Source organism: Xyrauchen texanus, chromosome 9 (assembly GCF_025860055.1).
Source record: "Xyrauchen texanus isolate HMW12.3.18 chromosome 9, RBS_HiC_50CHRs, whole genome shotgun sequence".
Taxonomy (NCBI): Eukaryota; Metazoa; Chordata; class Actinopteri; order Cypriniformes; family Catostomidae; genus Xyrauchen; species Xyrauchen texanus.
Window position 1 is genome coordinate 46,935,485 of NC_068284.1, and position 13,578 is coordinate 46,949,062.

At 37.7% G+C, this 13,578-nt stretch overlaps 2 protein-coding genes across 2 annotated transcripts in view; both read right to left on the reverse strand.

Annotated features, from left to right (window-relative positions):
- Window positions 1-1,645: 1,645 nt before the first annotated feature.
- On the reverse strand, window positions 1,646-8,554 carry uba52 (ubiquitin A-52 residue ribosomal protein fusion product 1). Its single transcript, XM_052133735.1, has 5 exons — window positions 8,498-8,554; window positions 6,674-6,783; window positions 6,374-6,460; window positions 1,902-2,004; window positions 1,646-1,810 (listed from the first exon to the last, which is right to left on the reverse strand). Exons 2-5 carry the CDS (start codon window positions 6,774-6,776, stop codon window positions 1,717-1,719), a joined length of 387 nt encoding a protein of 128 aa, XP_051989695.1. The 5' UTR covers window positions 6,777-6,783; window positions 8,498-8,554; the 3' UTR covers window positions 1,646-1,716.
- Window positions 8,555-9,879: 1,325 nt separating this feature from the next.
- cers4b (ceramide synthase 4b) overlaps window positions 9,880-13,578 on the reverse strand; it is a 37,727-nt gene continuing 34,028 nt past the window's right edge. The window contains exons 10-11 of the mRNA XM_052133723.1: window positions 12,071-12,227; window positions 9,880-11,638 (exon numbers count right to left, since the gene is read on the reverse strand). Of these exons, the coding sequence (XP_051989683.1) occupies window positions 11,450-11,638; window positions 12,071-12,227 (346 nt within the window). The 3' untranslated portion in view covers window positions 9,880-11,449. The remainder of the gene's footprint in view (window positions 11,639-12,070; window positions 12,228-13,578) is intronic.

Consider the following 13,578-nt stretch of genomic DNA (forward strand, 5'->3'; position numbering starts at 1 on the left):
GAGCTCAAAGTTAAGTTCAAAATAAAAATGGAAACCCTACGAATGTCTATTTGATCAGCATTTACTCGTACAACTGAATTCTGGTTGAATCAAACTCATATTTGTGCTTTCTGGAACTCACGGAAAAGTGTCAGAAGAGAGCGGTTTGGGCCAAATCACCCCATTTATATACATAATGCAAATATACGCTTGTGCCATAGACCTCATATACCACTGATTGAAATATACCCGTATAATAATTATTTGTATTATTTTATTCTGTTACATGCAGTAGTTTTTGATTCGTGAAACCTGTATATGAATAAAAATAAAAACAAAAGAGACCCCACACTGTTTTCAGATCGTTAAAAAACTATCACTAGTCAACAAACAATAACTACGTTTCCATCCAATAATTTTTGCCGCAAAAAGTTTTAGTGCCTCAAAATAAAGCTGATGGAAAAGCACATTACCGCAAAAATGTCAACATAATATTTTCCCGTTCAACTCAAGCACATAAACTATGTCGATACAGCAAATGTCGCGAACAAATGGTTTGGAAACACTGTCGAAAAAATTGGCAATAACGCAAACATGTCACATGACCGAGTTTGCCCCAATCGTTAGCCTGTGTTAATCATGACGACAGTATTGAAAGCCAATATATTGTACGTGATTACGGATTGATCTTTACGGCATATAGAGCCGATCTGCAAACGGGACACTTCCAGAAGTGCCAACACAAATATCTCACGCGCATTGAACAAATTAATGAACACTGTTTTGATTTTTCACACCATTCAAAATAATATGCGTCAGTCACGGAATTAATCCACAATAAAAAAACACATCATTTCTGTGCACAAAGATGTTTAAAATAAAAAATTACACAATACTAGGAGAAAGTCAGTGCTTTTTTTGTTTTGTTTTTTTGGAACACTTACAACCCAATTCAATAAAATTGTTTCGTTTTACTTTTGAAAAAAATGGCGTCAAAATCCCCCGTATTAAATAAAATATTTTCCAAACAAAAAAGCATTAAATAAAAAAAATTAATTACCAAACGAAAAAGCATTAAATAAAAAAATAAAATAAATTACCAAAAAAAAAAAAAAAGCATTAAATTTAAAAACTGTATTACCAAACGGAAACAAAACATTAAATTAAATAAATTACCAAAAAAAAAAAAGCATTAAATAAAACAAAATATATATAGATATTTTTTTAGATGACTTTTTACACAAACTTAAATTAGCTTTACCCTTTTCTGTAGACGAATAAAGTCGGCTGAATGACGTTCTCAGAATGTTCTAGAATTTTATCAATATTATAAACTATCAGAAAATGTAAATTTGCATTAAGAAGCTAAAATAAATGAGATAATCAAGTTCAGTTGGTGTTTAAAAGTTGTTGGACAAACGTGCATGAAGTCATCACACACACTGTTTTTAATCCATAAAAGGCCATTTGCATGGAAACGGGCAGAAGGCGGCAAATGTCGCAATTTTCTTTCCCACATTTTCACTTTGTCGATACCAAAATGGCGCGAAAGGTGGATGGAAACTAGGCTACTAGAGTTTCTTCTGATGGACACGTACACATGATACACATGAAAGACTTTCAGTCTTCTTCAGTTGGTCTAATGAAAAGAACACTAATTCAAGGCAACGGTTTTCATCCACATTTTATTTGAAGAAAGCGTCTCCAGCCGTTCCTGACACACATCAGTGCTGCGGTCTACTTCAGCTTCTTCTTGGGTCGCAGGTTGTTGGTGTGCCCGCACTTCTTCTTGCGGCAGTTGACGGCACGTGGGTGCAGACGAGCGTAACACCTGTGATGCAACGACACAGTTTAGTTATCACAAGATTTTATTGCAACAGTAACACAAAGCTGATGAGTTCAGAAAGAACATCCGATCGTACTTGCGGCAGATCATCTTCTCGCAGTTGTATTTCTGTGCCAGCTGTCTGAGGGAGGGCTCGATGATGCCACCTCTGAGACGCAGCACCAGGTGAAGAGTGGACTCTGAAAGACAGACAAATAATCAGCTCCAGCACAAACACCAGCAGGCCTGTCGCGATGATTAAATAACCGTCTGATCGTGGTTATTTGCTTCAAACTCTTTTTTTTTGTGCACTTCAAATTCCAATCACATTTTAATACTAAGGAAACTTTAAGCAAATATAAAAAAGTGCCATGAACAGCACGTTTGTAAATCTCTCAGTTAAACTCGGAGCATCACTGAGCCGCAACGGGGATGTCAACCAGAGCAGGTCCCGTCCGGAGAAATCGTGAAGTGCCAAACCAGAGTTTGCGAAAACACAACAAATATAAAGTTTGATAGTGAACGTAAAGCGCTCTATTTTGACTTTAAACGATCGTGAAATGGCAAATGTTCCTGGTCATAACGGGTTCAAACATGCAGTGAGCATTAAAATAACGAAATTACGACAGATTTTACTATTGCACAATATAATATACAGGTAAATTGAATAACAATAAATATATATTTTTTTATATTAAAATATTTTTTAAATGGGTTCCATTAACAGATCACATGACTGAAGTTGACCAAAAAGAGAAACATATTTAATATTTACAACATTATTTTTCATGTTGGTCATATCATTATAAAGCCTTAAAAGGAAATCATATCTCCCCATTTTATTATTTGATTGGTATATTTGAAATTAAATAAAGACTTATAAATGGCGTATAAGCACAAATACACCTTAAGAAATATGACAAATTATGACAATCATGAAAGCCCTAAAACCGGCAATTAATCGCCATAATTGCAATTATTTGTTTGACGGTTAACCGCGAAAGCCCTAAAACCGACAATTAATCGCCATAATTGCAATTATTTGTTTGACGGTTAACCGCGAAAGCCCTAAAACCGACAATTAACCGCCATAATTGCAATTATTTGTTTGACGGTTAACCGCGAAAGCCCTAAAACCGACAATTAACCGCCATAATTGCAATTATTTGTTTGACAGTTAACCGCGAAAGCCCTAAAACCGACAATTAACCGCCATAATTGCAATTATTTGTTTGACAGTTAACCGCGAAAGCCCTAAAACCGACAATTAACCGCCATAATTGCAATTATTTGTTTGACAGTTAACCGCGAAAGCCCTAAAACCGACAATTAATCGCCATAATTGCAATTATTTGTTTGACAGTTAACCGCGAAAGCCCTAAAACCGGCAATTAATCGCCATAATTGCAATTATTTGTTTGACGGTTAACCACGAAAGCCCTAAAACCGACAATTAATCGCCATAATTGCAATTATTTGTTTGACGGTTAACCGCGAAAGCCCTAAAACCGACAATTAATGGGCATAATTGCAATTATTTGTTTGACAGTTAACCGCGAAAGCGTGGATATCACACAGGCAATTTGCAAACTTTGCACGAGAGTTGTGCCCCTACCCTATATATACATTAGCGTGCCCACCACCGTGCTGATGCTGCTAAGCTAGCACCAAGAAAAGCTGTGGTCGGCAAAGATCGAAGTCAGCCATCTATCATCGGAGCTTTTGCAAAAAGCACCAAGTACAAACGAAACTGTGAAGTGTGGGCCCAGTGCACAGCAGCTGTCTCCAATTATATCGCAAAGGAGATGGTCTCCTATCATACAGTTGAGTTTTAGAGATCTACTTCAAACCTTTAACAGCACAAGCTGCAGCGGTGCAAGTACTTCAACACTGCTATCCCCGATCTGTACAATAAAACGAGGGAACTAGAGATGTTGTCAAACATTAACATGACCCCCTACATGTCTGTGACAGTCTGCAGAACCACACTGCAGAGGTATGGATGGTTATATAATTATTTTAATCGTATAATAATAACAGCAACTTGTTATTGTAGAGTTATTAGTAGTATCATTACAATTTTATGTTAATGTGCTACGCAAAGAAAACAAAATGCAGACGAATGACGATGCCGTTTTCGCAATGGCTCAAGCAACGACTGTATAAGAATGATGCGTATCTTTTATAACAAGCACTCTTGACATCATTTGTGAATAAATGTCTATCACCTTGCAATTTAATTATGATGTGGGATGTAGTTTTGTAGTCTGTCTTTAAAACATTTTCAATGTTTCATTTTTATAATCCTCAGACGCGTGTGTCGGTGTCGCAAGTGTCGGTTATATGCGGTGATATCAATGTGAAAATATAGCAGGGCAAATCAATTGTAATATTAATTTGATGATAATAATAATAATAATAATAATACTACATTAATGGAAAAACGAGCCAAATATCGTCTTGATATCAAAGGCATCAGCTATTGGCGATATCTCTGGACTATCGTCGATCCCTGATATCATCGTCTATCGGCACAACCCTAATATACACCAATCAGCCACAACATTAAAACCACCTGACTAATATTGTGTAGGTCTCCCTCGTGCAGCAAAAACAGCACCAACCCGCATCTCAGGGCAGCATTCAGACATATTCTTCTCATCACAATTGTACAGAGCGGTTATCTGAGTTACTGTAGACTTTATCAGACCAAACCAGTCTGACCATTCTCCATTGACCTCTCTCATCAACAAGACATTTCCGTCCACCGAACTGCCACTCACTGGATGATTTTTGGTTTTTGGCAGCATTCGGAGTAAATTCTAGAGACTGTTGTGTGTGAAAATCCCAGAAATACTCAAACCAGCCCGTCTGACACCAACAACCATCCATGTGATTATCTAATCAGCCAATCATGTGGCAGCAGTGCAGTGCATAAATCATGCAGATACGGGTCAGGAGTGGAGATGGAGAAAAAATGTGATCTGTGAAGTGATTTGGATCGTGGCATGTTTGTTGGTGCCATCCAGTGAGCGACAGTTCTGTGGATGGAAATGTCTTGTTGATGAGAGAGATCAATGGAGAATGGTCAGACTGGTTTGAACTGATAAAGTCTACAGTAACTCAGATAACCACTCTGTACAATTGTGATGAGAAGAATAGCATGTCTGAATGCTGTTGTGAGATGCGGGTTGGTGCTCTTTTGGTGGCACGAGGGCGACCTACACAATATTAGGCAGGTGATTTTAATGTTGTGACTGATTGGTACACAAACACACACACACACACACACACAGGTAGTTGAAAAAATACTTTTGGCATATTATTATTGTATTTTTTTTGTGTGTGTGTTCATATGCATTTACTAATTTATAGATGTGTGTATTTTGTATGCACACATTTATACCTGTTGGGAGAATAATTTTGGGTAAGTTGAATTGTCCTGAGGGGGTGACTTGCTCTTTGCCATCTAAAATGGTTTTAAAATAGCATTTCACAAATTCTTGTCTACTTATTACCTCATTAAGAGATATGGTGCAGGAAACATTCCCTTTAACAAACTTCAGCACAGAATGGTGATACATAAAGATACACCTAATATGAAACTAATATGTTGAACTTTCAACAGGTACTTTTTTAAAAATTATTATCATCATCATCATCATCTTTACATTTATAATGGTCTTTTTTTTTCCTCCCCAATTTGGAACACCCAATTCCCAATGCGCTCCAAGTCCTCATGGTGGCATAGATCTAAGTTGCCTCCGCGTTTGAGACCGTCAATCCGCGCATCTTATGTTGCTCGTTGAGCCCGTTACCGTGGAGACGTAGCACGTGTGGAGGCTTCACGCTATTCTCCGCAGCATCCACGCACAACTCGCCACGCGCCCCACCGAGAGCAAGAACCACATTATAGCGACCACGAGGAGGTTACACCATGTGACCCTACCCTCCCTAGCAACCGGGCCAATTTGGTTGCTTAGGAGACCTGACTGGAGTCACTCAGTGTCAATACATGTTGAGCTAATCAGACCCCCAATTATTAATTTTTTGCTATTAGTAATTTTCCACCTGTCTTGCGTAAATACTTGCGTGAAGGCAAACGGGGCCTTTGAAGATGGTAAATGTGGCTATAGAAGACTTTTTGTTCACTTCGTTATTTTCGTTCAAAGTGCAATTTGAATTTAGAAATCCTCTACAATTTTGAGTTTCCATAAATGTTTTAATTTTTAAAGAAAAAAACATTGCATGTCACTCGGCAGGAGGTTGACGATATAACCAGATACTGCAATATTGTCAGGCGATTATCTATAAAATATTTTTATATATCGCCCAGCCCTATATTTGACAGAAACGGAAACATTTTCCTGAGCAAAACCTTTTTAAAAACAACCATTAAAGAACTTTCTGAATTAAACTGTTGCAGGACAGTCCTGTTAAACATGTAGTCAATAAAAATGCTGAAAAACATGTTCAAGTCTTCAACACCTTGTGTACAGTTTGATCATGTCTAGTAGTTTCAAAAGGAATTTAATTTATAACAGGGTTGACTGGATTTATCAAACACACCTTTCTGAATGTTGTAGTCTGAGAGTGTGCGACCATCTTCCAACTGTTTGCCAGCAAAAATCAGACGCTGTTGGTCAGGAGGGATGCCTGAGAAAAAATGGTGAAATCAAATGGTACTTTAAAAAAAGAAAGTTATGCTCTTGCTATTATGTGTCAAAAACAAACATAGATTCAATATTTCCATGGACGGATGAATAGGATTAATGTGGGTTGTAATATGATCGACATCTCATTTGTTAGTTTCAATGATGGGGTAAAACCACAGTATAATACTGATGTCAATCCAACGATCATACACACCCTCTTTGTCCTGGATCTTGGCCTTCACATTCTCGATGGTGTCGCTGGGCTCGACCTCGAGGGTGATGGTCTTACCGGTCAAAGTTTTCACAAAGATCTGCATTTTGCCACTGTCACAAAGAAAAGAGACTAGATTACTTTAAGTCAACATATTTGGCATTAGTGTAGCCTACATTACAGATGAGATGTCTGAAGTGCTTCATCAATGGCAATCATTGAATGAGAACTTTTACGATAATTTTTTACACATTTAAATGCTATATTAGTTAGTCTACGCTCTTCTGGTTAGTTGGCAAGTTAACTGCACTGGCTCTGTACTTCCACTCTGCACAATAACAACAAAGTAAACCCTTCTGCGACCTTTGGGACATTCTTGTTTTATTTTTTTATCATTTTGGCTGTTAATGCAAAGGTATGTATTTTGGGGGGAATTTTGATATTTCATCCTCAGTTCCTACAATACATCTATTCTACACTGTGTACACAAAATAGTCACACTCAGGACCTTCAGGACAAAAATGCCCCCATTGAAACCCATTAAATCTATATTTTATCCCAAAGCCATTTAAGTATTAAATCATCAATTCTATATGATATGACGCTTTCCTTCCGGAGCCCTGGCTCCAAAATGTACATTTTGTATATTCTCCACCAGATGGCGCCATTGTTCTCATGTTTAGCCTATGGAGCAAATACATGCTTTTCCCCAATTTTCTGTTTGCTGTACTATAGAGCACTGCAGGCCAATTGAATAAAAAAATAATAATGCGTGTTGGTATGGATGTCAGATGTGTTTTGTATGTGTGTATTAAGAAATGTGTGTGAAAAAAAACAACATTGGCATTATGTAAATACACTGGCATTTAAAGGGTTAAAATCCTGAAAATGAATGAATATTTGGTAGTTATGATCAGGAACTGATGTTGGTTAAAAAAAATAATAACTAATTGAAAGCAGAAAATAATATTAATATATACTATTTTTATGGCAGTTTTTTGAAGCAGACATTTTTGTCCTCTAAAGGTCCTGAGTTTTTTTTTTAAACTAATAATACATCAAAATCAATGTTATTGCTAATCATTGACATTTTCCAGACTGTGATAATAAAAAATAATTAAAAAATAAATGTTTATCCTTAGCATTTAGTATATGGAAAACTAATTAATTTGTGTTTTTTTTCTTTATAAAAAAAACAACAGTGGCATAATATAAACTAACTGGCATTTAAAGGGTTAAAATCCTGAAAATGAATGAATATTTGGTAGTTATGATCAGGACTGATGTTGGTTAAAAAAATAATAACTAATTGAAAGCAGAAAATAATATTAATATATACAATTATTATGGCAGTTTTTAACGGGGACATTTTTGTCATCTAATGACCTCTGAGTAACGCACAAGGGTAAAATCTAATATAATACGACCGGTATGTACAATATTTATACTTATAAAGGTAACTTTTTTACCATCTGATACAATAAGGAGGCCTAGCTATATCTTACAACATCCCTCTTAAACGCCCAATCCGACCTAGTCTCAAAAATAAATGTTTTATAGCATGATTTTTAATTTTCAGACCATAGAAGACACGTTTAAGGTGAATAAAGTGTATTTATATCAGATTAGTTTCTCCTCTCACACACACGACAGTTTGCTACATTAAACTTCAACCCCAATAAAAGCATCTAAATGTACTATATAACAACCTTCAATCGTTACATTTAGAGACATAAACATCTTATGTTGACATACTAAAAAAATACGACTCAATAAAGTGCGGTTTGATGATTAAATTAGAATTTTGTTTCGGACAGTAATTCTCACCCTAGCAGTCGTTGCTGATCCGGGCGGAAAAAGGCCGACACGTGTTCCGTGTGTGCAAATTGTGCCAGTACTTGAGCGTTTCAGCCGCTTTACTGCCGCCTTCAGGCCGGGCGGAGAACAGCAGCACACCGCTGACGCATCCACCATACTGTAATTTGATTATGGGTTGTAAAATACGCGCTGGTTTGATAGAACTTGCATATGGCTTTCAACACGTTTATAACGTTAAAAAGTTATTATGTGTGTGTAAGTAGGCCTACTTCAGTTGTGTTTCTCCACAGCTGTCCTCTGTTGAAGGCTTGCATGATAAATATTGGTTTTAGAATTAAACTAACCCTTTTAAGGGATATAGCTGTTGCAGAAAATGTAATACAGTTTCAATATACTTGAATGAAAACCTACCTCAAAGATTGACTCCTGGCAAAACTACTAATATTTTACATTGGTGTGATTATTAACGTCTTACTAACGTTCTCCTAACGTTCCCCTAACCTCATATAGGCCTACTGATATCCTTTCTGTAACCCTGCTGTATGTTTATAAATCTACAAGCCATGTCTTGATCTGATCCATTTTTTAATTAATAAATTATTTAAATAAGCTAAACATCAAACATCTGTAACAGAAGCCATCTGGAGGCTGTAGCCTTTAGCCTCCCATGCCAGAGATGCCGGTTCAAATCTTGCGGGTCAAGCAGGACCGGTTACAGTGGTGCCGTGACCCGGATTGGAGTGAGGTTTAGGGAAGTGAGTGTAACGGTAGCCAGCTGGTAGATAGCTGCACAGTGTGTAAATCTCACTCCCCTGGCCTCAAGAGGTGCACTAGCGAGTGACACTAGGGGTTGTAGCCTTTAGCCTCCTCGTTAGCATGCCCGCCTCAAATGCTGGTTCAAATACTGCTCAGAACAGGTCAAGCCGGACCGGTTACAGTGGTGCCGTGACCCGGATGGGAGTGAGGTTTATTGGGGTGAAAGTAAAGGTAGCCAGCTGATAGATAGCTAGGAGCTAGGTGCTGTAACCTTTAGCCTCCTCCTTAGCACGCCCACCTACCATGCCAGAGACTCCGGTTCGAATCCCGCTCGGAGCAGGTCGAGCAGGCCCAGTTACATATTCACCTTTTTTACCTACTTATCCTATATAGCCTTCGCGGAGGTGCTATAAGACAGGTAAACACCCGGAACAGGTGAAATAAATGCATGTGTCAGATCTAATTTTTCCACTAATGTGTAAAACATGTTAAAACATGTAATTTTTATATAACATTGTACCATACTGAAAACTGAGCCTTGATTTTTGCGTTTCCTCACCAGACTTTAGGCTAATATGCAGATTTTTAAGGAAATTATTCCAAACAGCCAATGACTACAACAAAGTTGAGGGGTTTTTTTTAAATCAGAAATTTATTGACAAGACATTAAAAATGTAACAAACATTTAATTAACCTTAAAAGGCTAACCGTTTAATAATTTCTAACAACTGAAGCGTACAGTTTAGCCGATACATCTGATTCTCTTCATTTGTAGTCAATAATTAAAAAAAACTTCTTGGTTACACTCCTACATCATGTTCTTTTCGATCATATGGGTCAAACCTTTATCAAATCAGTAACACATTTATTTAATCTCACATCTAGAATTATTATTTACTGAGGAAATCGACAAAGGATTGTCAGTCAGAGAGATACTCATCCCATAGATGAATTGATTTTCAACGATAATTTATAAACCTTTTAAGACAGACCTACCATGAGCTGCGATGTTGTTCGTCGAAGGGTTATGCTTCAGTAGAAGCAATCCGTCTGCGTCACCTCAACTTCATTGATTAAAAATCAAGTTTGATAGCGGACTTCATGGTAAACAACTACATTACCCATGATACAGCAGAGAAAGATCCACCAATCAGAGAACCGCAGCCAACGAAACCCGCGAAAAATGACTCGCGAGACTGCCCACTCCCATAATGCACTGTGAATGACGTAATCATGTCGGTCTTCCTTATATATGTACATATACAAATATTGTGAAAAATAAAACCTAAAAAAATTACGATTAGAGAACGTACTATAGTTCTTATAAGGTTATACCTAAAAAGAAAAAAACACCCAGCAATGTTCTGGGAACGTTAGTTTATGGTTATAAAAAAAGAATAACCTAAAAATAACAATTAGAGAACGTTCTGTTTAAGTTCTTTTTATGTTGTCACAAAAAAAAAAAAAAAACCTTCCTGCAACGGTCTGGGAAGGTTAGTTTATGGTTATAAAAATAAAGCCTAAAAATAACTTCGAGAACGTTTTGTGTAGGTTCTTATTAGGTTGTCACAAAAACCTTCCTGCAACATTCTGGGAAGGTTAGTTTATGGTTATAAAAATACAACTTAAAAATAGCCATTAGAGAACGTTCTGTGTAGGTTCTTATTAGGTTGTCATAACAACCTCCCTGCAACATTCTGGGAACATTAGTTTATGGTTATAAAAATTAAGGAGCGTCATAAACTTACAGTTGCTCTATTTACAAAATAAATCATTAATTTGACATATTTACCCTCTCAGATTGGTGCACAATAAATAGCGTATTTTAAGTTATGCAAAGATGTCATTTGTGAGACGTACATTAGTGTATGATATAGAATTACAGTGCCGATCTCTTATAGTTGCCTATATGAGTTAAATGCATATCAGCAAGTGGTATTCTCATTAATGAATTAGCATTTAATTCTGCTCTTTTAACAAAGCAATTAGGCAACATTAAAATACATTAAGATATCCGTAGTCTACCCCACCCACAAAAATATTTCATCCTTTACTTAGTAATCTGTGTATATGAGATTACAGCACAGATGCGGTTTAATAATGTGCATTTGAAAGCAGATGTTCTCACTGCAATTTAGAATGGAAAAATCTAGATTATTTATACATGTGACACACCTCAGCTTAAAAACAAGTACATCATTGTTGCTATCTAGCTTTAGGCAGTCGTCTGGTTGTGCCAGCTTTCTGTTGGGTCAAGTTATTTAAGACACAGCTGGAGTTGAGCATGGCCAGACTGGAATCCAACACAACATTCCTCTTCCTCCAGGAAGAATGATCTTCCTTCTCCTCCTCCTCTGGTTCGCTCTCAACATCACTGCGTTCATCCTTGTCCAGCTGTTGGTGAATGGATTAGAGAGGAGGTTAAAAGTGAGAATGACCTGAGAATTCATTTGTAGCTTTGGAAGTTAAATTAAATTCAGCAAATTATTGGATGGATGGATGGATGCAGGGCTGGACTGGGAAGAGAAATTGACCCGGGATTTTATACAGGAACTGGCCCAAAAATGTGTTGGTCGTTCGCTGTACTTTTCTGCATATTGCAGTGCCGTTTTGTGGACCGTTCTGCATAATGCGCCGGCTCATTTTAGCTTATCGTGGCCCATTCAGCCCATTTTACTGCTGACCCACCAGCCTGCTCGGTTCTCCCGATGACCAGTCCGCTCCTGATCGGCCCCAAAGTGCATCGGCCCACTGGGATTACCAGTCCAGCCCTGGATGGATGGATGGATGGATGGATGAATGGATACAGTAGACTGATTGATTTACCTTCCCAAAGAAAAGGAACTTGTAGACCATTTTGAGGATAAGATAAGCCCAGTAAATGTGCAGGACCTGCAGCACCATCAGCAGAACATTGAAGAAATAATATCCCATAAAGGGTTCATACTCTTCCATGGATAAAACAAGAGTGGTGTAGATGATCCTACAGGAGAGAAAATGCATACGGATTAACAATGCTCTGAGACTATCAGCTCACATTGAAGAGGATTATCCGAAAAAGATATACAATAGCAATACAATTATATTTCAATTACAGCCACGGAAACAAACATCAAGATCAGGGATTTTCAAACTATCTAATGCAAAGGACCCCCTTCCTTAAATATGAAGACCACTATATACTATATTTATATATATATATATATATATACACACTAATCATGATTGAACAAACAAAATTTGCTCCCAAAATAAATGGCTTTTAATTTCCCTGGCCTCAAGAGGCGCACTAGCGAGTGACACTAGGGGCTGTAGCTTTTAGCCTCCTCGTTAGCACACCTGACTCCCATGCTGGTTCAAATCTCGCTCAGAGCGGGTTAAGCAGGACCGGTTACAGTGGTGCCGTGACCCGGATGGGAGTGAGGTTTAGGGAGGTGAGTGTAACGGTAGCCAGCTGGTAGATAGCTTCACAGTGTGTAAATCTCACTCCCCTGGCCTCAAGAGGTGCACTAGCGAGTGACACTAGGGGCTGTAGCCTTTAGCCTCCTCGTTAGCGCGCCCGCCTCAAATGCCATTTCAAAAACTGCTCAGAACTGGTCAAGCCGGACCGGTTAATTCAAAGGACCCCCTTCCTTAAATATGAAGACCACTATATATATATACACTAAACATGATATTTCACAGACAAAATTTGCTCCCAATATAAATGGCTTTAATTTTTCATTGAACTACAAAGTATTTTTTATAGTGCTTTGGTAAATCAAAACTATACACATTTTTATTATACAAAATCATGATTTTTGAGATACTAAATAAAAATGATGAGATCTCAGAATTCATAGGAGAAGCGATCTATCTATAGGAGTCTGCAATTGCGTGTAATTGTGCTTATTCCATTGATTTACTTTGTTGTAGAGTGGTATTCATTGCTAGACTTGTGCTGTTTGTTTACGCGCGTCGCTTAAGCGTGTGTTGGTGTGTGTGCTACACTTTGTCATAGGATATTCACTGCTAGATTTAGATTTGTTTGTCCAGTGTGTGTAAAACTATAATTGTTTTTAGTGTGTCTATAAACAGTGCTTCACTTGTTTTAGAGTATTATTTATTGCTAACGGTTAGCATAGTTAGCATAGCAGTGTATTGAAGTCGCATTTGTTCTCGCGCTTGTCACATTGCACGACCCTTAGTTTCGGTTGACTAGCGTGACTAGCTTTGTTGTGCCAGGTAGCATTAAGGCGTGCCCTGCTTTTTTCACTTAACGGCTCGTTAGCAGCGTGTATATATTTGACACGAATGCTGATGCGGAAGCGGTAGCAGTCGTGGAAAGCCCTCCT

Bases quoted from the DNA above. Each gene is read 5' to 3' on its own strand.
- uba52 (XM_052133735.1), bottom strand. From the start codon at position 6,776: ATGCAGATCTTTGTGAAAACTTTGACCGGTAAGACCATCACCCTCGAG. The intron at 6,461-6,673 runs GTGTGTATGATC...ATTTTTTCTCAG, and splicing joins CAAGATCCAGGACAAAGAGG to GCATCCCTCCTGACCAACAG. The intron at 2,005-6,373 runs GTGTGTTTGATA...TCTGTCTTTCAG, and splicing joins AGACTACAACATTCAGAAAG to AGTCCACTCTTCACCTGGTG.